The following is a 21,513-nucleotide window of genomic DNA, read 5'->3' as shown; positions in this document are numbered from 1 at the left end:
CTTTAGAGGACCAACTCCACACCCACTAAAATAAACAAAATACAGTGAGGTGTAGTGCTTGTGGGTTCATGACAGCATTTCCTAAGGACTGTACTTTTTTAATTATATTTTTGGGATACATGTCCTATACACAATTATAAACTGGGTGGTTCGAGCCAGAACATATACCACAGGTATGACAAAACATGTATTTGTATTGCTCTAATTACTGTTGGTAACCAGTTTATAACAGCAATAAGAAACCTCAGGGGTTTGTGATATATGGCCAATATACCACGGCTAAGGGCTGTGTCCAGGCACTCTGCGATGTGCCTAAAAACAGCCCTTAGCCGTAGTATACTAGCCATATACCATCACGTCCTTGGGCCTTATTGCTTAAATAACCCAACTTAAAATTATGCAAACAAAAATGATCACTGAGGAAACATTATACTGGTCACAAAGACAACACACAACTGTATATTTAGGCACACTCACTCCATTATTTGTTCAACTGAACACTCAGACTTACATGGTGACACTAAATAGGCCAATTGGGGACCTTTAATCAGTCTTTCTTACAGTCATGTGCACCAGGTGTAACTGCTGGTACGTTAACAGTTATGGTGGTAGTATTTACAATATACAGGGGGAAGTGGATCTACAGCTTTGCAAGTGAGACAGTTCTCCACGTCCCCTGCCTGTGTGCTCTATTAGAAATCCTTGCTACTAGTCCCTTGTCCTCGGGTTTGCCATTATGAAGGCAGATAGGGCAGTTCCTATTATGGGAATCCTGGCTCCTCTACTTGAGCCCACAGTTCTGTGTCTATTAGCCTTGAGGACACTTAAGAGGCATGTTTCTCCAGTGTTAAAGTCACAACCTGGGAGGAGTGACTGAGAAGAGTCCAAAAAGAAGGTGTATGTCCAGCAGCTGGGATGAATACTTGACAGCAGTCTCCCCTGTTTTCTCTACTGTAATGGTCTCTCCTTTCGCTAGCTGTTCCACCAGGACAGGAGGCCCAAGCCTGGCTCGCTAATGGTACCCTGATACACAAGAAAGGGAGGGAAGGGGTGGAATTAATCAAGGCCATTATTAGAAGAAAAACAACTGACATATAGTATTGAAAAATACCTTAAAATAGTCATTTGTAATAAGGATGTGTGATGTTGGCCTCCCGGGTGGCGCAGTGGGTAAGGGCGCTGTACTGCAGCGCCAGCTGTGCCATCAGAGTCCCTGGGTTCGCGCCCAGGCTCTGTCGTAACCGGCCGCGACCGGGAGGTCCGTGGGGCGACGCACAATTGGCCTAGCGTCGTCCGGGTTAGGGAGGGCTTGGTCGGTAGGGATGTCCTTGTCTCATCGCGCACGAGCGACTCCTGTGGCGGGCCGGGCGCAGTGCCGGTTGCCAGGTGCACGGTGTAGCCTCCGACACATTGGTGCGGCTGGCTTCCAGGTTGGATGCACGCTGTGTTAAGAAGCAGTGCGGCTGGTTGGGTTGTGTATCGGAGGACGCATGACTTTCAACCTTCGTCTCTCCTGAGCCCGTACGGGAGACAACAATTGGATACCACGAAATTGGGGAGGAAAAGGGGTAAAAATTCACTTTTTTTTTTTTAAATATAAAAAAGGACGTGTGACGTAAACCAAAAGTACACCTATGTGACCTGCTGCTAACAGTTTTGCTTCACACGCACAAGTGACACGTGACAAGTGACACGCTTGACAAAGTACTAACCAGTTGCCAGTACCCAAAAGGTACCAATTTGGCAGCACCATCACCATAGACTTAGATAGACAGCTCCAGTGCCCCAAAGCTTGTTTTAGCATGGGCAGCATCATTGAGGACTGTCAAAATGTTGAAGTAGTCAACTGGGTGGGACTTCCATCCAGGTCATCAGGAGAATTCGTCCAGTGAATTATACTCCTGATCAAACATCCAATACTTGCTCACTGGACGTTTTGAGTGAGCTTACCGGTACCATTTAATAAAATTCTCCCACTTAAAAAGATGAGAGGCCTGTAATTTTCATCATAGGTACACTTCAACTATGACAGACAAAATGAGAAAAAAAATCCTGAAAATCACATTGTAGGATTTTTTATTAATTTATTGGCAAATTATGGTGAAAAATAAGTATTTGGTCACCTACAAACAAGCAAGATTTCTAGCTCTCACAGACCTGTAACTTCTTCTTTAAGAGGCTCCTCTGTCCTCCACTCGTTACCTGTATTAATGGCACCTGTTTGACAACCTCAAACAGTCACACTCCAAACTCCACTATGGCCAAGACCAAAGAGCTGTCAAAGGACACCAGAAACAAAATTGTAGACCTGCACCAGGCTGGGAAGACTGAATCTGCAGTAGGTAAGCAGCTTGGTTTGAAGAAATCAACTGTGGGAGCAATTATTAGGAAATGGAAGACATACAAGACCACTGATAATCTCCCTCGATCTGAGGCTCCACACAAGATCTCACCCGGTGGAGTCAAAATGATCACAAGAACGGTGAGCAAAAATCCCAGAACCACATGGGGGGACCTAGTGAATGACCTGCAGAGAGCTGGGACCAAAGTAACAAAGCCTACCATCAGTAACACACTACGCCGCCAGGGACTCAAATCCTGCAGTGCCAGACGTGTCCCCCTGCTTAAGCCAGTACATGTCCAGGCCCGTCTGAAGTTTGCTAGAGAGCATTTGGATGATCCAGAAGAAGATTGGGAGAATGTCATATGGTCAGATGAAACCAAAATATAACTTTTTGGTCAACTCAACTCGTTGTGTTTGGAGGACAAAGAATGCTGAGTTGCATCCAAAGAACACCATACCCACATGGAGCATGGGGGTGGAAACATCATGCTTTGGGGCTATTTTCTGCAAAGGGACCAGGACGACTGATCCGTGTAAAGGAAAGAATGAATGGGGCCATGTATCGTGAGATTTTGAGTGAAAACCTCCTTCCATCAGCAAGGGCCTTGAAGATGAAACGTGGCTGGGTCTTTGTGTGAAAACCTTGTGAAGACTTACAGAAAACATTTGACCTCTGTCATTGCCAACAAAGGGTATATAACAAAGTATTGAGATAAACTTTTGTTATTGACCAACTACTTATTTTCCACCATAATTTGCAAATAAATTCATAAAAAATCCTACAATGTGATTTTCTGGATTTTTTTTTCTCCTTTTGTCTGTCATAGTTGAAGTGTACCTATGATGGAAATTACTTTGCCTCTCATCTTTTTAAGTGGAAGAACTTGCACAATTGGTGGCTGACTAAATACTTTTTTGCCCCATTGTATATGGATACTGAAATTATAAAATTCACAACAATAGTAAAAATAAGTCTGTTATATCAGTGAGCGCCTTCTTACTAGCAGTGTGTAAGGGGCCTCTTTCTTCTGGCCACCCTCCTCTGCTCCTGGAGCTGCAGGGGTGTTGGTTGCTGCGGCAGAAGGTCCTGTGGGCGACGTGTCCAAGAAGACTTCATCTGTGATCCGGAAGCGGATGTCCTCACCTTGGTCCATGTAGAGGTCATGGGCCCCTTCGTCCGTCTCATACTCCCACACCCACACCTGCTCCGCTTCGTCGCTGAGGCAGCAGTCAAGGAGTGCTTGCTGGATTGCTTTATTTTCAGCAGCTTTTACAGGTAAACTAAAATGTCTATCAGATAGCTTCAACATGAGTTGAATTAACATTTACATGATTGTATTCCAGAGCCATCAACTCAGCTTTAAGCAACAAATTGTCAAATGTGCACATTGGTAAGAAATACACAAAAACACATCACTGGGCAGGATACAATTTTGCAGGCTGCTGTAGGGACTCTGGGGGAATGACGATGTCATCAAAGAATCCTAGGCTGACTGTGAAACAAAATATGGCATTGTGAACAAATCTATACAGACAGACTGCCACATCAATGTTATACTTCATACTGAGACATTCTCCCTGTTGATCCACTTTATGCATTGAGAGACAGGGTCAGTAGAAATCACACTGCAGTGTGTACAGACTCCTCTGGGGCTGTGACGGCGGTGTATAAAAAGCATCTGACCCAAATTAGTGTATCAGCAAATCACAGCATGTTCAAGTGTTCTTATTTTGACACGATGAGGCCTATTAGTCAAGAATAGACATAGGTACAGTTGAAGTCGGATGTTAACAAACACTTAGGTTGGAGTCATTAAAACTTGTTTTTCAACCACTCCACAAATGTATTTAGAACAAACTATAGTTCTGGAAAGTGGGTTAGGAAATCTACTTTGTGCATGACAAGAATCTTTCCAACAATTGTTTACAGACAGATTATTTCACTTATAATTCACTGTATCACAAGTCCAGTGGGACAGAAATGTACATACACTAAGTTGACTGTGCCATTAAACAGCTTGGAAAATTCCAGAAAATTATGTCATGGCTTTAGAAGCTTCTGATTGACTCAAATTATGTCAATTAGCCTTATTGGAGGTGTACCTGTGCATGTATTTCAAGGTCTACCTTCAAACTCAGTGCCTCTTCGCTTGACATCATGGGAAAATCAAAAGAAATCAGCCAAGACCTCAGAAAAATAATTGTAGACCTTCACAAGTCTGGTTTAGCCTTGGGAGCAAATTTCAAACACCTGAAGGTACCACATTCATCTGTTCAAACAATAGTACGCAAGTATAAACACCATGGACCCACTCAGCCGTCATACTGCTCAGGAAGGAGACGCGTTCTGTCTCCTAGAGATGAAGGTACTTTGGTGCAAAAAGTGCAAATCAATCCAAGAACAACAGCAAAGGACCTTGAGAAAATGCTGGAGGAAACAGGTACAAAAGATTCTATAGCCACAGTAAAACAAGTCCTATATCGACATAACCTAAAAGGCCACTCAGCAAGGAAGTGCTGCTCCAAAACCACCATATAAATGCCAGGCTATGGTTTGCAACTGCACATGGGGACAAAGACTGTACCTTTTGGAGAAATGTCCTCTGGTCTGATGAAACAAAAATAGAACTGTTTGGCCATAATGACCATCGTTATGTTTGGAGGGAAAAGGGGGAGACTTGCAAGCCGAAGAACACCATCCCAACCGTGAAGCACGGGGGTAGCAGCATTGTGTTGTGGGGGTGCTTGCTGCAGGAGGGACTGGTGCACTTCACAAAATAGATGGCATCATGAGGAAAGAAAATGATGTGGATACATTAAAGCAACATCTCAAGACATCAGCCAGGAAGTTAAAGCTTGGTCGCAAATGGGTCTTCCAAACAGACAATAACCCCAAGCATTCTTCCAAAGTTGTGGCAAAATGGCTTAAGGACAACAATGTCAAGGTATTGGAGTGGCCATCACAAAGCCCTGACCTCAATCCTATAGAACATTAGTGGGCAGAACTGAAAAAGCGTGTGCGAGCAAGGAGGCCTACAAACCTGACTCAGTTACACCAGCTCTGTCAGGAGGAATGGGACAACATTCTTATTGTGAGAAGCTTGTGGAAGGCTACACGAAACGTTTGACCCAAGTGAAACTATTTAAAGGCAATGCTACAAAATACTAATTGAGTGTACGTAAACTTCTGACCCACTGGGAATGTGATGAAAGAAATAAAAGCTTAAATAAATCACACTACTATTATTCTGACATTTCACATTCTTATAATAAAGTGGTGATCCTAATTGACCTTAGACAGGGAATTTTCACTAGGATTAAATGTCAGGAATTGTGAAAAACAGTTTAAATGTATTTTGATAAGGTGTATGTAAACTTCCAACTTCAACCGTATATGCGATATGGACATATTGGCTACTAGGACTTAACATTCAGATGGGTGGGGAGAACACTGGAAGGTGGGGGGAAAGATGAGGTGTTTCTCTCACCATGTACTCCTTCTTGACTGCAGTATTTGATCTTTCCAACAAGAATCTCATCCAAGAAAGGGTGGAACACAACATACCTGAAGTGGACTAACAGAGTAGGGAAAAGATAAGGTCACATCAAAATGGACAGTCAGTCCTAAGAGAAAGTCCCTGCCCAGAAACATCTCTTAGGCCGTGACCTCCAGGCACTTGTGTAGATCTGATAGTAATATGGTGCAATGTGGTGAAAGTTCCACCTAACCTATCAGAGGGCAAGGTGGAGCTACTTCTATAACATATGGAATGCCTTTTGGGTCTTTACATGTCAAAAAAGCTACGCGTCAATTAAGCTTTTAATTTGACGTGTCAAATAACAAAATTCTATTCTAGAATGTTGTGTGAACTAAATGTGCATGCGCAAGCTCGAGCGCCACCACTATAGTCAGTAGCACGGTCAAAGCTGGGGAAAAAAAGTCTGCAAACAATCACACACATCGGCCACAATGCGTTTACAATACCGCTTTGGTAATAAGCCATTATTTGTTAGACTGAATTGGAAAACGTCCGTGTGAGCATTTGGAATAAGATCAGGATCAAACGAGCAGGATCAAGAATGTTAGCTAGGAAGTCCAACATTCTCCCAGACTTCAACCATTCCAGAGGCAGGGGAGAAAGGATGGTGAACCTGCTGCTTCTGACACCTAGCTAGTAACTGATTATGTTGCTAGATCGAATCCCCGAGCTGACAAGGTAAAAATCTGTCATTCTGCCCCTGAACAAGGCAGTTAACCCACTGTTCCTAGGCAGTCATCGTAAATAAGAATTTTCTTAACTGACTTACCTAGTTAAATAAAAAAGTTAAAATAAAAAAGTAATGCAAATAAAATAAAAACGGCACTGGTCCAATGAATGTGATTATTTTCGAAAGGCTCCACATGGAATTATTACGTAGTCTGTCCTAACCTGTATTTTTTCTACCTTAGATAAGACAACGTAATAATTCCATGCGGAGCGTTTGAAAATAAACACGTTTATTGGACCAGTGCCGTTTTGATTTAATTTGAATTATTTTGCTGCGTTTTGATCACGATTATTGCATGAATTTTGATTTGCAGGTAACAAGTGAATACATTTGTGGGATCAATCCTAAAACAATGTATTCACTTGTTACCTGCAAATCAATATTCATATGAAACATGTAGGCCTATCAGCAACATTAAGCAGGTTTCCATCCAACCATTTCATGTAGATGAAATCCACATAAAAAAAATAAACTCACAGCAGGCCTGATAGAAACAGCACATTTGAGGGCAAAATGTCAACACAAAATACACTAGACAAGGGTGGATAATTTTTTTGCCTGTGAAAGATTATGCAATAATCATGGTCGAAACGCTGCAACTATTGATATATTAACCATCTTGTCAAGGTTAACTTCGAGTCACGCAATGATGTTACGTTGTAGCTTACTACCACCATGCCATGGAAAAGCATGTAGTTAATAGGCAGATTAAATAAATGGAGGTTAAAGGCCCAGTGCAGTCAAAACTGCAATTTCCCTGTGTTTTATATATATTTACATACTATAAGGTTGGAATAATACTGAAATTGAAAATAATGATAATGCCCCGTTATTGTAAGCGCTGTTTGAAAAGACAACCTGAAATTTCAGCCTGTTTTGGTGGGATGGATTTTTGGCCTGCCTGGTGAAATGATTTGATATTACGATACAAATGGCTGTACTGGCCCTTTAAGTACACTGTAAGCTTGCAAATGTCCAATAAATATTGAGGGTATTATTTGATTGCTAGTGACATGATCCGTGTTTAGCTTTATCCACATCTCATCATATAACCTACTCTGTCAACTTTATAAGTGAACTGTTGTCTAGAGAGCATGCGCCAAAACCAGATTGAGCACGTTTGCTATTAATTGTAACAGTTTGTAACAAAACCATCGGTCGAGTTGAAAATAAAAATAAATAAAATATTCGGTACAAAGAAATGTAAGCACAAAAGGGCTTTTAATGTGCACCGTCATCGCACAGCTTTTTATCTGCAACAAGTCCGTTTGATGGAAACCCACCTCTGCTGGGATAATGTGCATAATATTTTTATGCTGATTTTTAAATATTCACATGAAAATCTGTCGCAAATTGTAATTTCCTTACCTTTGGTGTGGGAAGCTCCATCACCTGGGAATATGTAGGAATCCTCCAGTTTTGTGATGTCATACAAACAGATACAGAGGCCAACCTGGTAAACCACCTGTCGAGATGCAGTTAAAGAACAGCCAAACATAAATAAAGCAGATAGGTTAACAAGACTACAATGTCACAATTGTGTTAGGCTAAACAAAGCAAACAATAAAAGATTAACTCAGCTGACAATATACAGAACCCCTGTCCACTGATGAATAGGGGAGTAGGTTACAGTATCTTTGGTACTGCATCCTCTCACCTTATTGGCCAATTTCTTGTTGAGTTCTTCGGCTATGGCTTCATTGAACTGCCGCTGGAAATTCCATGGGGGGATTCTGACAGTGTCAACCATCTCCACTGCCACGAACATGATTCTGGTCCGAGGAAAAACAAGAAACAATATACAGTAGCTATGAAATCACAGAACAATTACCTTTCAGACAGGGTGGTATGACAGTAAGTCTGCAATATGTTAACGTACTATCGCACAGGTACATTTACCAGCTACTTTATCATATTCAATTCCATTGTTACAGTGTAATGAAACAATGTAGCTAGTAACGTATAACAATTTCACCAAGAAACATGTTATCTCCCTAGTTAGCTAACACAGCATCACTGTCCTGAAACTGTTAACGTTACCTACTTTTCCTTTGAATCCTTTAAACTACTCAAATTATTAAAATTCTGACAATGTATCTTCAACTGCAAGGACCAACATCGTATTAGTTTGAATAAATACTGGTATCATAGATAAACTGACACCAAAATCCCCATCTTCGTGTCGCTAGCTTCATTAAATCTTCTTTTTTTTTTTTTACACGTGTTATTGATTTACTACATTACCGTTTACGGCAGGTCGCAATCTTAAAGACACAGAACGCTTCTTTTTTTTGCTGACATTTTATTTGATTATTTTGTTCGTCAAAGTTCTTGGCTTCCTCCTCTGGTCTCCTTTCCTTATCTGGTCTACTGATCTGAGAACTCATACATTTGTTCTCACCTGCCCAGTTCTTCAACATAGTGTAGAAAAGGACACAGAAAGGAGGCCACTTATTAATACTATTGAGATACACATTATTTGTCCTTATGCTCAGTCATGCAGTTTCCTCTGTATGTATATATGTATGTATGTATGTAACACATGAATAGTGAGTTTCCCTTGAGGGTTTACCCTGGTTGTTTACCCAAAAGACCCAGACTTGTCTGTTTTACATAACACTGACTAACTGTGAACTTCAGCACCTTCTCACAAATCAACCATCTTGAATGACACAGAGGTTGTTGATTCTGCTCACCCCGTCTTTAGTGTCACACTCCTGAAGGAATCACAATTACACTGGAGCTTACATTAAACATAAAACACTGGCAACCAACTGGTGTGGGGGTAGAGGTCTTCATGGGTTCGATTGAACCCGAAATTTGGCTCTAGGTCTGGTTGTCATCGGGCCCATTCAGGTTAAATTGTTCTCGGGTCCATTCAGGTGCGGGTCACCCTTTTAAAAAATGTGTTTGGGCATTCCGAGTGGTGCAGCGGTCTAAGGCACTGCACGGGCACAATTGGCCCAGCGTCGTCCGGGTTCGGAGAGGGTTTGGCCGGCCGGGATTTCCTTGTCCCTTCGCACTCTAGCAACTCCTTGTGGCAGGTCAGGTGCCTGCAAGTTGACTACAATCGCCAGCTGAACTGTGTTTCGTCCGACACATTGGTGCGGCTGGCTTCCGAGTTAAGCGAGCAGTGTGTCAAGAGGGAGAGGGGTTTGGCAAGGTCGTGTTTTGGAGGATGCACGGCTCTCGACCTTCGCCTCTCCCAAGTCCATAGTGTAGTTGCAGTGATGGAACAAGATTAGATTTCGCAAAATTGGGGAGAAAAGGGGGAAATTGGCCTTGGGTCTGGGTCCAACTTTTAGGACCCGTGAAGATCTCTAGTGTGGGGTTAAGTCTCATTCGAAAAGCACCATAATTGCATATTTCCACTCGAGACTTACCTCAGTTTTTTACCAAAAAGGCTCAGACTTGTGTTTCCAATTCCACAGCCCTGCTCTATTATGACTAAGGGATACTATATTCACAGTGCTGAATTGTGTAGTATTTTAACTGTATTACTTGTACAGTAACTAAAAAAATGCTGAATTAAATCTAATTAAACTTTCAAAAAATAAAAAATTAGAAAAGATTTTATTCATCTTTATTAAATATTTATCACATGAAATATCCTAAAATCTCTTTTTAAATCTTGCACGCTATGAAACTGCAAGCATTCAAATCACCTAATACAAAACCAACTTTAAAATCAAAACAAATACAGAAAATCCATGAAGTGGAATTCACCACTTGAGATTACATTAAATAAAACCTGTCAATGGGTTTCTACATTTAAATTGTTTGCAGTGTCTGAACAAAATTTGCATTCTTATTAAGTCAATCATTGACAGTGTTTCTAAATGGAAAATAAATAGCTAGGCCAATAAAACAAAGCAGTTCAGGATTTGGATTTCCTGAAGACAACTTAAAGAGTACAACTAAGCGTTTACTTTGTCACAGTAGCATTTCAGAAACTCCGATTTAAACCAGGGATCAACATATTGTATACTGCTTCACGGGTGGCTGTTATTCTTATGAATTACAATGCAAAGGAATGGTTCCATTTAGAGACTGCATTAAATACTTGGGAATTTAAGACTGTATGAATTATTTTTAAAAGCCACACAACTAACAAACTTAAATGCTGCTGGCATTACACTGGTCATCTTCATACTCAAACATGGGGTTCATAAACATGAAGAAATTAAACAGAATGGCAAACCTTTGTAACAACACTTATGTTTGTTTGTTTTAGTATGTAATGGAGCATTTTCATGAGGCATCTTTGGCGATTAACTTCAGTAGACAGACCAGAGAATTCATCAGCAATATGTTAACTTTGCTAAGGTTAAGCAAATACCGAATTAGTATAACAAGTTGGTTAATGTGTTAATGTGCTCTAAACCGCATACAACATGGGTTAAAGTTGCAACGATCTGGAGCCAATCCTGTTTCAAATCAGGGGTTCCTTCATCTGCATCAAATACCTTTAAAACAAAACCTAGGCATGTCTCACCTGACCAGTCTCTCCCTTTACATTGACAACTCCAACATTCACCTGGGTGCAACACAAAGACGGACCACTGTACAGCACAGGTCCAAGAGCGACAAAACATTGAGACGTACAGTACAACCCTACTTTAATGCTTCAACAATAATTTACCTTTCATTTAAAAACCTCCAACCACCTGTTAATTAGTTTGACAAGTTGTGAAACCCTTAGATTGGAGAGGGGGGAATGGAAAAACTATTTTAGGCTTCAGATTAACAAAAGATAATTGATGGGAGATTAAATGATTAGTTTGATACAGTGGGTTTATCAGAGAACGAAAGGCTCTGCATTCAACCAGGCAGCTACTGCCCACCCTCTCTCCATTTTATAATATAGTGCATATGTACACCTCTATATCACATTTACACACAGGCCCAAAACAAGTTCCTTTAAATACATTTGGGTTTGACAGAGCTATTGCCATTCATCTGAATATATTGTCACTGAAGTCAATATGCTAGTGGACAAAAATAGGCATTGCATTTCTACTTTCATTACACCCTACTGCAACTACAAAAACTGAGACAGTTAGCTCTTCAGTTCATCACTGACAAGCAAAATAAACTGACATGAAAATAAATGTTGATTTGATAGCAACATTAATCATCTTGGCTCCATGACCAAAGGATTTAATGGAAGTAGCCAATCCAAAGTAATCCCATGAATACTTTGATTATAACTTACTTTAAAGTAAATTAGTCCTTAGTGACAAGACAACAAATGCAATGAATAGGTGGTCATGGCCCCCCCAAAGCCAACTTAAAACAGTCACACTTAAAGACTTAGCTGCAATATCCTCAAACACACAATGTACCATTTAAGTGGCAAAATGTAGATACAAAATGGCAAGAGTTTTAGCCAAATGTAATAACTTGAATCAGATAATGGTATACATTTCTCAAATTACATTTGTCATTGTATCCTGTTATTTCAAATTAAAAATCACATCCTTGCTTTAAGATGCTATGGAGTGCAGCATTTGCGATGTATAAGTGAAAGCGTGGCTGAGTGTCTACAATACTACTACATATAGCGCTAGTGTACAGCAGTCTGGAAACTAGATTGTGCGTTCATTTTGTAAGAGGAGGTCCCTCAAGCTGTGCGTGGAGCTCTGGTATTAGCAAGGACAGAGGAGCAGTACAAAGCCAGACAGGGATATGGACAGGCAATGGTCTGATTAGCTAGCTAACATATATGGACACGCACATGGAAAGTAATGGCAAGACTAGTACAACACAGCAGTCTGTAGCATTTTACTCCCACCTACAAAGACACACAGAAAAGGGCTGCTAGGATCTAATATAACTTCATGCAATAGCCCTCAAGTAGAAACAAATGGAGCATGTGGAGAAAACAGCAGTAGAGATTTAAAGTGTGGAATCCAAAGGAGTGACAAACGGTACCCCAAATTCCATGGGTTAAGAGAAACGCCAGAAAAGGAAAACCTTACAAAAAAAAGTACATGATTACACTACACTCTGTAGAAGGATTGACCTTGTCACTACAACCTGGTCCTGGGGCCACATAATCTAATGGTTCCATTGATGCCTTTAATCTACTCTGTGAACAGTTATTAGGCCTGGGTAACCAGGTTAGCCTACTTGCTCTCTAATCAATGACTAAAACGGATCAATTCAGGTCAGTCACAGGAAAAATGTGCAGCTCCTGAGGCCCACTAGAACTATGGTGGACTTAACTAAACAAATATTCACATTCATCTTCACTAGCAGTAATATTGAACTAACAAGAGTTGCAAATCCTGGGAATGAGAAGGATACATTCAGTGAATTAAAATGTGCAGCTGGGTTAACCAGCTCTGTCTGTGTTGGAGGAAACAAGTGGAGGTCCAGGTACACAGCTTAACACAACAACTATGACAGGGAAAGGAATGTGAGCAGGATTCAAGCTACAGACCAGATATGGAGAGCTAGCAGTGTGTTTGTGAGGTAAGAATGAATTGAATACTGCCGCACTACAGTCAATGGCAAGAAGCGTGACAAATGTGATTTCTACACAAACGGAGTACTGCCAACAAGAGCAGTGCTGCCTAGAACGGGAACACTTAAATGCTATGCTGAAACAAAAACAAGGGTTATTGTGTGTGTTATGTCAGAGTTTGTGTGTGCGTATACAGCTCTACCTGTCTGTGGGGAGAGCTTTGACAGTAATCCTGTATGTGTGCGCGAGTATTTCATCTGTACAGCGGCATGGGGTGTGGTTACGCTAGGCAGGCTGCTACCGCCCATTTCCCACCTCTGTGCACCCCCCCCCCCCCCCCAGTATCTCCAGGCCCGCCTCTCTCTGTGCTCCTCTGCCCCTCCGGACCCCCCTGGGTCCCTTCAGTTACTGAAGCTCCTTCATCCTGTTGAGGGCGCTGCCGGCGTGGAACCACTCGACCTGGTTCTCGTTGAAGGTGTGGTTCAGGGTGATTATGTCCTGGCTGCCGTCACCGTGCTTCACCACTCCCTTCAGGGGCTAGAGGAGAAAGACAGCTGGCCTGTAAGGCATCCGTGGAAAATACACATACTACCAAGTCCCATCCCCATTATATGGAGGGAAGTAATTTTGGTAGCTGAATGGTCAATGACGCTCACCTTGCCGGGGGCAAAGGTTGCGAGGCCTATGATGGAGAGCTTGTCATCGGGGCGGATTTTGTCATAGTCGGTGGGGTCGGCAAAGGTCAAGGGCAGCATGCCCTGCTTCTTCAGGTTGGTCTCTGAGAAGAGGACAGAATGGCAATGAGGAGAAAAGAAAGAAAACAAGACAGACAAAAAGAAAGTGGGGAACAAGAGGGAGCTTTGGGAATTGGCTCGTATCGAGCTCCATTGTGTAAACAGAGAGGCCTTCTACCACAGCGGGGCAGTTCCATTACATGCCAAGTCAAGGTCATAGAGAACAATGTGCACATTCAAAGTGTGTGGGTGATCTTGTTTCTAACCACATTTCCCCTCTTGTGCAATGGGTCTCATGATAGCTACATGAGCTCTCTCTCAACACAAATAGTCTCAGATTGAGCAGGTTCCCACCAAAAGCTTTTCCTCTCATGCTACCCACCCACGTTCCCCGCCACACCCCTATACCCTGTCCTCTCTCTTGGTGACTCCACTTGTAACATCTAAGCGTACCGTGGATCCTGGCGAAGCTCTTGACGAGGATGACCCTGCCTCCCAGGTGTCTGGGCTCCAGGGCTGCATGCTCTCTGCTCGAGCCCTCCCCGTAGTTGTCATCCCCCACAACCACCCACGACAGACCGTTAGCCTGGCGGGAGCAGAAAGGGAATATTTCTTAAAATCAGATTCTAATTTAAATATTGTCATTCTGGGACAGCCCAACAGCCTCTATAGGTCCTCTCCTGACAGTTACTGTCTGTCACACCTTGTAGTGGCGAGCCACGTCAGGCACGCCCCCGTACTCTCCCGTCAGCCGGTTCTTGATCTTGTTGACCGCGTCGTTCTCGATGTTGATTGCTCCGATGAGCATGTTGTTGGAGATGTTGTCGAGGTGACCGCGAAACTTGAGCCAGGGGCCAGCAGCGCTGATGTGGTCTGTGGTGCACTTGCCTTTCACCTGCGGAACAGGAAGGAAGAAAAGAGACCGTAGGGTAAATGGCAATCGAAATGTGGCACCACATGCCTGAACAACCATCTGCCAACTCAGTGGTTTCTAAGTCTTTAATAATTAGAATGTAATGCCACTGTTGAAGGCCTCTCAATTCCAACCATGGTCCTTGGTGGAGGATAGAACTCAGCCAAACAGTGAGAAGAGGCCTTCCTCATCATATAGCTGTCTTGACATCTCCTCTACACCTCTCCCCTTCCCTCACCTTGATCAGCACTTGCAGGTCCTCAAGGTCCTTGCCGTTCCACTTGTCAAAGGGCTCCAGCAGCTGCAGGCGGGTGCTGGTGGGGCTGACGTCCACCATAACGGAGCCGCTCTCGGCAGGGGGGTGTTGGTAGGTGTCCTGGCCGGGGTCAAAGTCACGGGCAGGCAGCTCATCGCCATTGGGTGGCTCCAACTTGAATTTCTCACCATTGGCCGCGGTGAGGTAGTCAGTCTCAGGATCGAACTTCAGGGTACCAGCGATGGCCAAGGCTGTGACAATCTGTATAGGAAGAGAGAGGGTTATTAAGGCAGTTAAAGGGGGACATAGTGTGGACGTCATAATATAAGAAGTGTGTGTGTGCTGTAATTATTGGTACCTCAGGAGATGTGACGAAAGCATGAGTGGCAGGGTTGGCATCATTCCTGGAAGTGAAGTTCCTGTTGTAGGAGGTGACGATAGTGTTCTTCTCCCCCATCTTCACATCCTTCCTGTCCCACTGGCCAATGCAGGGTCCACAAGCATTAGCAAGGACCACTCCACCCACATCCCTCAGGATCTTAGACTGAAGGAGAAAAAACAAACATAAGAATGTACCTACAAATCAAGTAAAGAGCAACTAGTTTGGCAATGGACATTTTTCCCAAAAGGTTTGAACTCACAAAGCCATCCCTCTCGATGGTGGCGCGGATCTGCTCAGAGCCGGGGGTGACTGTAAACGCAGCCTTGCACTTCAGGCCTTTGTCTAGGGCCTGCTTGGCCAGGGAAGCAGCGCGGCCCATGTCCTCATAGCTGGAGTTGGTGCAGCTGCCAATCAGACCTAGTGGGACCACAAGGGACCACCGGAAATCAGGTTAATAAAGACAGGAGAAACGCAGGGGATTTTAACAGTCATGTAAATATGCCTGCAAATATATGATAATGAAATGTTACTGTACTTTCCTATTATAGGGCTTTCCTTTAATATTAACAGAGAGCAAAATGTATACTTTTTAAGGGAGTGTTAAAGATACCGTGTGACTGCTGGTGCTGATACTGACCCACTTTGACCTCCAAGGGCCAGCCGTTCTTTTCAGCCACAGCACCAATCTCAGACACTGGGTGGGCTAGGTCAGGAGTGAAGGGCCCGTTGATATGGGGCTTCAGCTGCCAGGGAAAGAAGACAGACAAACAGTTAGCATTGACAACGTGTGTTATTTCTTGAAAATATATTATATACAAGTAATGGATGTCAGCTTAATAACAGAGTGGACTCACCTCACTCAAGTTGATCTCAATGACATGGTCGTACTTGCAGCCTTTGTCAGGGACCAAGTCATCCTTATGTTCGTCAGCCAGGGCAGCGATGTCTGAAAGTAGATGGAAAAAGTCCAAAAGAGAAAACAAAAATGCTAAGGCTGTATGTGTATCAGTGGCTGTGAGGCTGACACGGAACATATTGTGCAATAACAGGCTTTAAAAATATTCCAGAATGTCTTATTGTGAGTACTAACCTGCACGTCCAGTCTTATTCAGGTAAGTCTTCATGCGGTGGTTGTAGGGGAAAACAGAGGTGGTGGCCCCAATTTCAGCTCCCATGTTGCAGATAGTTGCCATACCTGCAACCAGGAGGTGGGAAAAGTCACTTCAAGTTTCTATGTAAACTAGCACCAAATCAAGACCAAACCACTGGACAAACAACTGAAACAAGCCGTGTTAAAACAAACAGCATAGAGTAGTTTACTCACTAGTTCAGGTAAACCTTACTATCTTTTGGCCTCACCGGTGCAGGAAATGGAGTCAACGCCTGGGCCATGGTACTCCACGATGGCTCCAGTGCCCCCCTTCACTGTCAGGATACCAGCCACCTTCAAGATAACATCCTTGGGAGAGGTCCAGCCCGATAGACTACCAGTCAGCTTTACTCCAATCACCTGATGGGGAGGATGGAGTTATTACTACATTTGTGAAAGGTCTTTTTTTTTTATACATGTAGGAAGGAGATAGATACATGAGTGGGTGAAGGGAATGTAGTGAGGTGGTTCACTGTCATGCAGCTCACATTGGGACACTTGAGCTCCCATGGGATACCAGCCATGACGTCGACAGCATCAGCGCCACCCACTCCGATGCAGATGGAGCCCAGGCCGCCCCCATTAGGTGTATGGGAGTCTGTGCCAATGAGCAGGACTCCTGGGTAGGCATAGTTCTCTAGAATTATCTGTCATGGGTAAGTGAAATATGTTAGCCAATGCACAACAATCCTTTGAAGTATTGATCTCAATAACGTTGAGATCTGAATGTATAACAGGTTTGATATCACGAGTGAACAATATATTCTGCTACTCGTTTCACAGCAGTATTCCTGAGCTCCAATCTAGTTGTTAATCTAAGTTCAGAAGTGGATATTGTTCAAATACAAAATGAGTCTCATGGCAGCTCAATCTAACCAGTTTAGTTCCAGTACCTGGTGAATGATTCCAGAGCCTGGTTTCCAGAAGCCAACTCCATATTTGGCTCCAGCTGTCGCCAAGAAGTTGTAAACCTCCTGATTCACTTCCTGGATTAAAAAAGGACCAGGGAGAAGAGTTTGGGGTGTCAGTTGAGGAGAATATATTTTTAGCCGGTAGTCCCCTTTATGTAACGTTCACAGCACATATTTGGCTGCAGACCTTAATTCCCCTTTAATCCCTGTCCCTCAATTTGACCTCTGGAATTGGATGTAGTAAGTGTCACCCATGCTAAATATTCCTCAGGGCTTCGCTTTGTCTAAAAAAATATGTGATGCTGTGTGTGTGTGTGTGTGTGTGTGTGTGTGTGTAGCAGTTAACCAACATTCCCTCTCATTTGGGTCATCTTGGCCCCAATGCAATACTTATGGTAGGCCTTCATTGTAAATAAGAATTTGTTCTTAACTGACTTGCCTAGTTAAATAAAGGTTAAATAAACTTTTGGTTACCCCTAGGAACTTGTGATACCATGGAAAAGATGATCCCTCTGAAGAACACCCTAAATCTCAGCCAACAGAAATCAGCTGGAGCCCAAAAACATCTGGACAGGCCCTTGAGTTTCCTCTGCTCCCTACTGACCTTGGCCCTCTTTAGATCCTCGACCCCTCCGATCTGCGCCTCAATCAGGTGGTCACAGTGGATGGTTGAGGGCACGGCCACCTTGGGCAGGCCGCTGCTGATGAACTGTAGCATGGCCATCTGGGCCGTGGCATCTTGCATGGCGACACGGTCCGGACGCAGGCGCAGGTAAGTGCGGCCCCTGGCAATGTCCTGCCCCACAGGGTCATCCAGGTGACCGTACACAATCTTCTCCGACAAGGTGAGGGGGCGATTGAGCCTGAGGTGAGAGGAGGGCGGGGATTGGAGGCCACTGTGGCTAGAATTTAACTTCTAAAATACATTTTAAAAAGGTTAACTCACTAGGAGGAATGCTTTGTAATCTAAAGTTGGCTCAGTGTTGCTGAACATGAGAAGTCTACACACTAACATGTCAAAGGATTTAGTGAGCAGTTGTAATGGGCATGTCATAGTAGTAGTAGTTATTAACAGAGGAACACTGATGAGCGCTGGGTGTGAGGTTGGAACGGTAGCTACTTACCTCTTGCGCACAATGTCGATGTTCTCATGCAGCTTCTCATAGCTGATGCTGGTGCCAGGCTCAAAGCGGCTCATGGCCACCTTGGCTTTGGCATTGAAGGCTGCCGAAACATGGAGACGCCTTGCCCCTTCTCCAAGGACAAGCTAAAGGAAAGGGGGGTACATTTTTAGTAATGATACATCAAACTTGGAAACATGTTCATCATCATGGAAGAGGATAGAGGGGCTTTAAAGTTCCTAATCATTGCAAACATAGGACCTAGTCTCCTCAAACTCAGCTCTGGACCTCAAAGCCAGTTCCACTGCGTTCTCATAACTGTACCATGTGGGTGCAATTATCAGGTAGATCAGAAAACCAGCAGGTTCCAGACCTTGTAGGGTAAGAGTTGAATTTCCCCGACCTAGTCTATAGCCTAATGACCAGAAATTTTAAACAGAGACATATAGGATTCATACTCTCAGAGAACAAGATAAAGTTTCACTTGACTCATGTTCAAAGTGTTAGGCTCTGTTATTATGGGGGTCATTTCAAGTAAACATGTTGGCATTATCAACAGAGAGGCCCAGACAGACAACATTATGGATTTTCATGCTGGTTGAAGAATCCCAAAGCCAAATAAAATAAAATAGTTTGTTTTTTTAAACACAAAAAAACAAGGCCACCATAAAATGACTCATCTACAATCTGCATTATCTCCATGTGACTTATGTTCCATCACCTCTGACACAATGGAGACTGACAGCAAGACTAATAAAGTAAAAACTAGATCATTGCATTACACTAAGTAAATCTGTCAGCCAGCTACTTGTCACTCATTTTCCCAAATACACAGCACCTAAAGTTTAGAATGAGTAGCCTAACTGTTGGTTAAATGAGTGTTTCGCCCTAAAGCAGACACCTAATCCCTACACATTAGCACAACAATTTTGTGACAGCTCAAGTAGCCTAACCTAGTTATGATTTTCAACATTGCATCTTCAACACAGCTAATCGTCCTCAATAAGATGTTAATCAGCCTGTCTAACTTGAGTTATCTAGAGTAAAAAGACGTAAAGCAAATGGAATATCACAACCAACTGAGAAAAATCAGTAATGTTAATTTGCCGAATCAAATATAAATCTACCTCATATTAGCAGGCCCTTGGACAAATATCTTTACAGACGTAGCAGAATAGTATTGGACAGTGTCCATTCAGATAATTTCATTAGGTTTTTATAAGATCATATCATGTTCAATTACATTTCTAAATGTGGTGCCGCATTGTCCGATATCGTGTTTTTACTAAATCTGTTATTAGGCGTGGAAATCAGACAAGTGCGCACTTAACTTCAGTAACCTTGAATCACCTTGCTAACAGCTGGACATTTGGTGCAATTTGAAGTATCCAATTTATTGCATTTCGACAACACATTGTATTGTAATCCAGCATTATAGATAAAGCGTAATTATACACTTCCCAGACTAACTTTTAGCCGTTGCATGGAGCGCTAGTTAGTGAAGTTAACAGTCTACTGGGACACCGCGACCAAACGACAAAGCCGCTAAAATGGATTGTTTACAATATTGATTATTTAAAAAAATATCGTTGTGGACAACAATATCTCGTAATTAATTTTTAACTGAGCATTTGTACTTGATGCATAGTGTTGAATATATTTATTAATATAAAATAAAGTTGTACTTACCCGAAGCCGAGTGACAGTCATACAGTAGGACGCCATTTTGTTCACTGACAAAGCTGTGTTGCTAATTTAAACGCGTCCATTTTTTTTGTCCTGACAGGTGTGTTAAAACTGCAAGTGTATATCTCTGTGAATCCTTACGACTGACTCTAATAACCCAATGTCAAAATATAATATTTCCATACAATTATCAAAGTGGTTCCAATAATTAAAGTGATAACAATAAATATCAAAGTGGTTCCAATAATGTAAGAGGTTGATGTTTAGTACTTATCTGTAAGGTTGTTGTCATCAGCTCCCTATAATAAACTATGCCTAGTTAGCGTACAGTTGATGCACTTTTACAGTTTAAAAGGGTCTATTTTACCTAACTAGGCAAGTCAGTTAAGAATAAATTATTATTTACAATGACGGCCTAAGAACAGTGGGTTAACTGCCTTGTTCATGGGCATAACGAGAGATTTTTACCTTGTCAGCTCGGGGATTCGAGCTACCAACCTTTCGGTGACAAGCCACTAGGCTACCTGCCGCCCCATGAGAACACCAGCCGCACCATTAGGCTAACTGCCGGCTATGAGTTTTACTGATACAAATTAATTGGACGTATTTACATAGTACCACTGATGACAATGACTGATGTGACACAGCAGTCATATAATGAAGTTCCTGAAGAAGGTATTTTGACAGAGAAATTGGAATCTATAAAACTAATTATAATAATTACTTTTAAGAGTACTCATTACTCAGTATATTTCTTCCAGTACCTGTCCTGGTCCTGGACCAATGATGTGTCCAAATATTTTCCTTTTTAATCACTCTCCTTATGTGGCTATAGATTGTTGTTGCATATTCAAAAATATAGCATATCAAATAAAAGAAAAATACATTAAAAATTATATCAACAGTTAGAAAACAATTCTTAATTTTTGAAAAGTATTATTCACTCTGGGGGAGAAAATAGAAAAAAAGTAGAAACCTTGCCAATCTTACATGGTAACTTTACAGCATTATGTAATTTTATCTGCAGAATGATTTCCCAAAACAAGTCTCAGCGGGAAATTCAAGCAAATATTGTAAATAACGCAATATGTTTGGAACGACATTACCCACAACTCCTGCAAAACGTCATATCACTTACTTGCTGACTGGACACCCTTTTTGCAGCCCAATAAAATACGGGTCCTCCCCCTTCTCAGCCAATAGGGACTCTGTTGCTATCACCGCTTATATTTTTAGCAATGGCACAGTACTTACTTGGAGTTACAAATATCCGTTCGC

General features: G+C 42.4%; 2 protein-coding genes across 10 annotated transcripts; both read right to left on the bottom strand.

Moving 5' to 3' along the window:
- Nucleotides 1-58: 58 nt before the first annotated feature.
- On the bottom strand, nucleotides 59-8,878 carry LOC110538368 (DNA-directed RNA polymerase III subunit RPC8). Of its 4 annotated transcripts, none has more exons than XM_021625140.3 (7): nucleotides 8,658-8,878; nucleotides 8,271-8,385; nucleotides 7,982-8,078; nucleotides 5,833-5,919; nucleotides 3,774-3,837; nucleotides 3,346-3,562; nucleotides 59-1,023 (listed from the first exon to the last, which is right to left on the bottom strand). In XM_021625140.3, the coding sequence occupies exons 2-7, from the start codon at nucleotides 8,379-8,381 to the stop codon at nucleotides 973-975; spliced, it is 627 nt and encodes a 208-aa protein (XP_021480815.1). In that variant the 5' UTR covers nucleotides 8,382-8,385; nucleotides 8,658-8,878; the 3' UTR covers nucleotides 59-972. The 4 variants fall into 4 exon arrangements, with proteins under 4 accessions (XP_021480815.1, XP_021480817.1, XP_021480818.1 ...); XM_021625142.3 differs by having other exon boundaries at nucleotides 8,654-8,864; XM_021625143.3 differs by lacking the exon at nucleotides 5,833-5,919 and having other exon boundaries at nucleotides 8,658-8,864.
- Nucleotides 8,879-10,178: 1,300 nt separating this feature from the next.
- LOC110538366 (aconitate hydratase, mitochondrial) lies at nucleotides 10,179-21,440 on the bottom strand. 6 transcript variants are annotated; one of them, XM_036938448.2, is made up of 16 exons: nucleotides 21,374-21,440; nucleotides 18,553-18,695; nucleotides 18,033-18,291; nucleotides 17,411-17,503; nucleotides 17,006-17,164; nucleotides 16,727-16,877; nucleotides 16,458-16,562; nucleotides 16,222-16,313; nucleotides 16,005-16,110; nucleotides 15,627-15,784; nucleotides 15,344-15,529; nucleotides 14,968-15,246; nucleotides 14,520-14,711; nucleotides 14,270-14,402; nucleotides 13,739-13,860; nucleotides 10,179-13,619 (listed from the first exon to the last, which is right to left on the bottom strand). In XM_036938448.2, the coding sequence occupies exons 2-16, from the start codon at nucleotides 18,624-18,626 to the stop codon at nucleotides 13,488-13,490; spliced, it is 2,241 nt and encodes a 746-aa protein (XP_036794343.2). In that variant the 5' UTR covers nucleotides 18,627-18,695; nucleotides 21,374-21,440; the 3' UTR covers nucleotides 10,179-13,487. The 6 variants fall into 6 exon arrangements, with proteins under 6 accessions (XP_036794343.2, XP_090049611.1, XP_036794341.2 ...); XM_090193485.1 differs by having other exon boundaries at nucleotides 16,692-16,877; nucleotides 21,374-21,433; XM_036938446.2 differs by lacking the exon at nucleotides 21,374-21,440 and adding an exon at nucleotides 20,239-21,367.
- Nucleotides 21,441-21,513: the final 73 nt, after the last annotated feature.

The sequence above is a fragment of the Oncorhynchus mykiss genome, chromosome 12 (genome assembly GCF_057628025.1).
Source record: "Oncorhynchus mykiss isolate SJ-2025 chromosome 12, ASM5762802v1, whole genome shotgun sequence".
Lineage (NCBI taxonomy): Eukaryota > Metazoa > Chordata > Actinopteri > Salmoniformes > Salmonidae > Oncorhynchus > Oncorhynchus mykiss.
The sequence above is the reverse complement of the archived record's forward strand: the minus strand, read 5'-3'. Positions and strand labels throughout refer to the sequence as shown.

What these genes read in the sequence shown, in the direction of transcription:
- LOC110538368 (XM_021625140.3), bottom strand. Translation starts at nt 8,381, where the DNA reads ATGTTCGTGGCAGTGGAGATGGTTGACACTGTCAGAATCCCCCCATGG. An exon ending in CAGTCAAGAAGGAGTACATG is followed by an intron (nt 3,838 to 5,832) that starts GTGAGAGAAACA and finishes TTTGTTTCACAG; the next exon opens with TCAGCCTAGGATTCTTTGAT. An exon ending in AGGCCCCTTACACACTGCTA is followed by an intron (nt 1,024 to 3,345) that starts GTAAGAAGGCGC and finishes CTTGTGTATCAG; the next exon opens with GGTACCATTAGCGAGCCAGG.
- LOC110538366 (XM_036938446.2), bottom strand. Translation starts at nt 20,274, where the DNA reads ATGGCGTCCTACTGTATGACTGTCACTCGGCTTCGG. An exon ending in CTTTCGTCACATCTCCTGAG is followed by an intron (nt 15,247 to 15,343) that starts GTACCAATAATT and finishes CTTCCTATACAG; the next exon opens with ATTGTCACAGCCTTGGCCAT. An exon ending in GAGCTTCGCCAGGATCCACG is followed by an intron (nt 13,861 to 14,269) that starts GTACGCTTAGAT and finishes TCCTCTTCTCAG; the next exon opens with AGACCAACCTGAAGAAGCAG.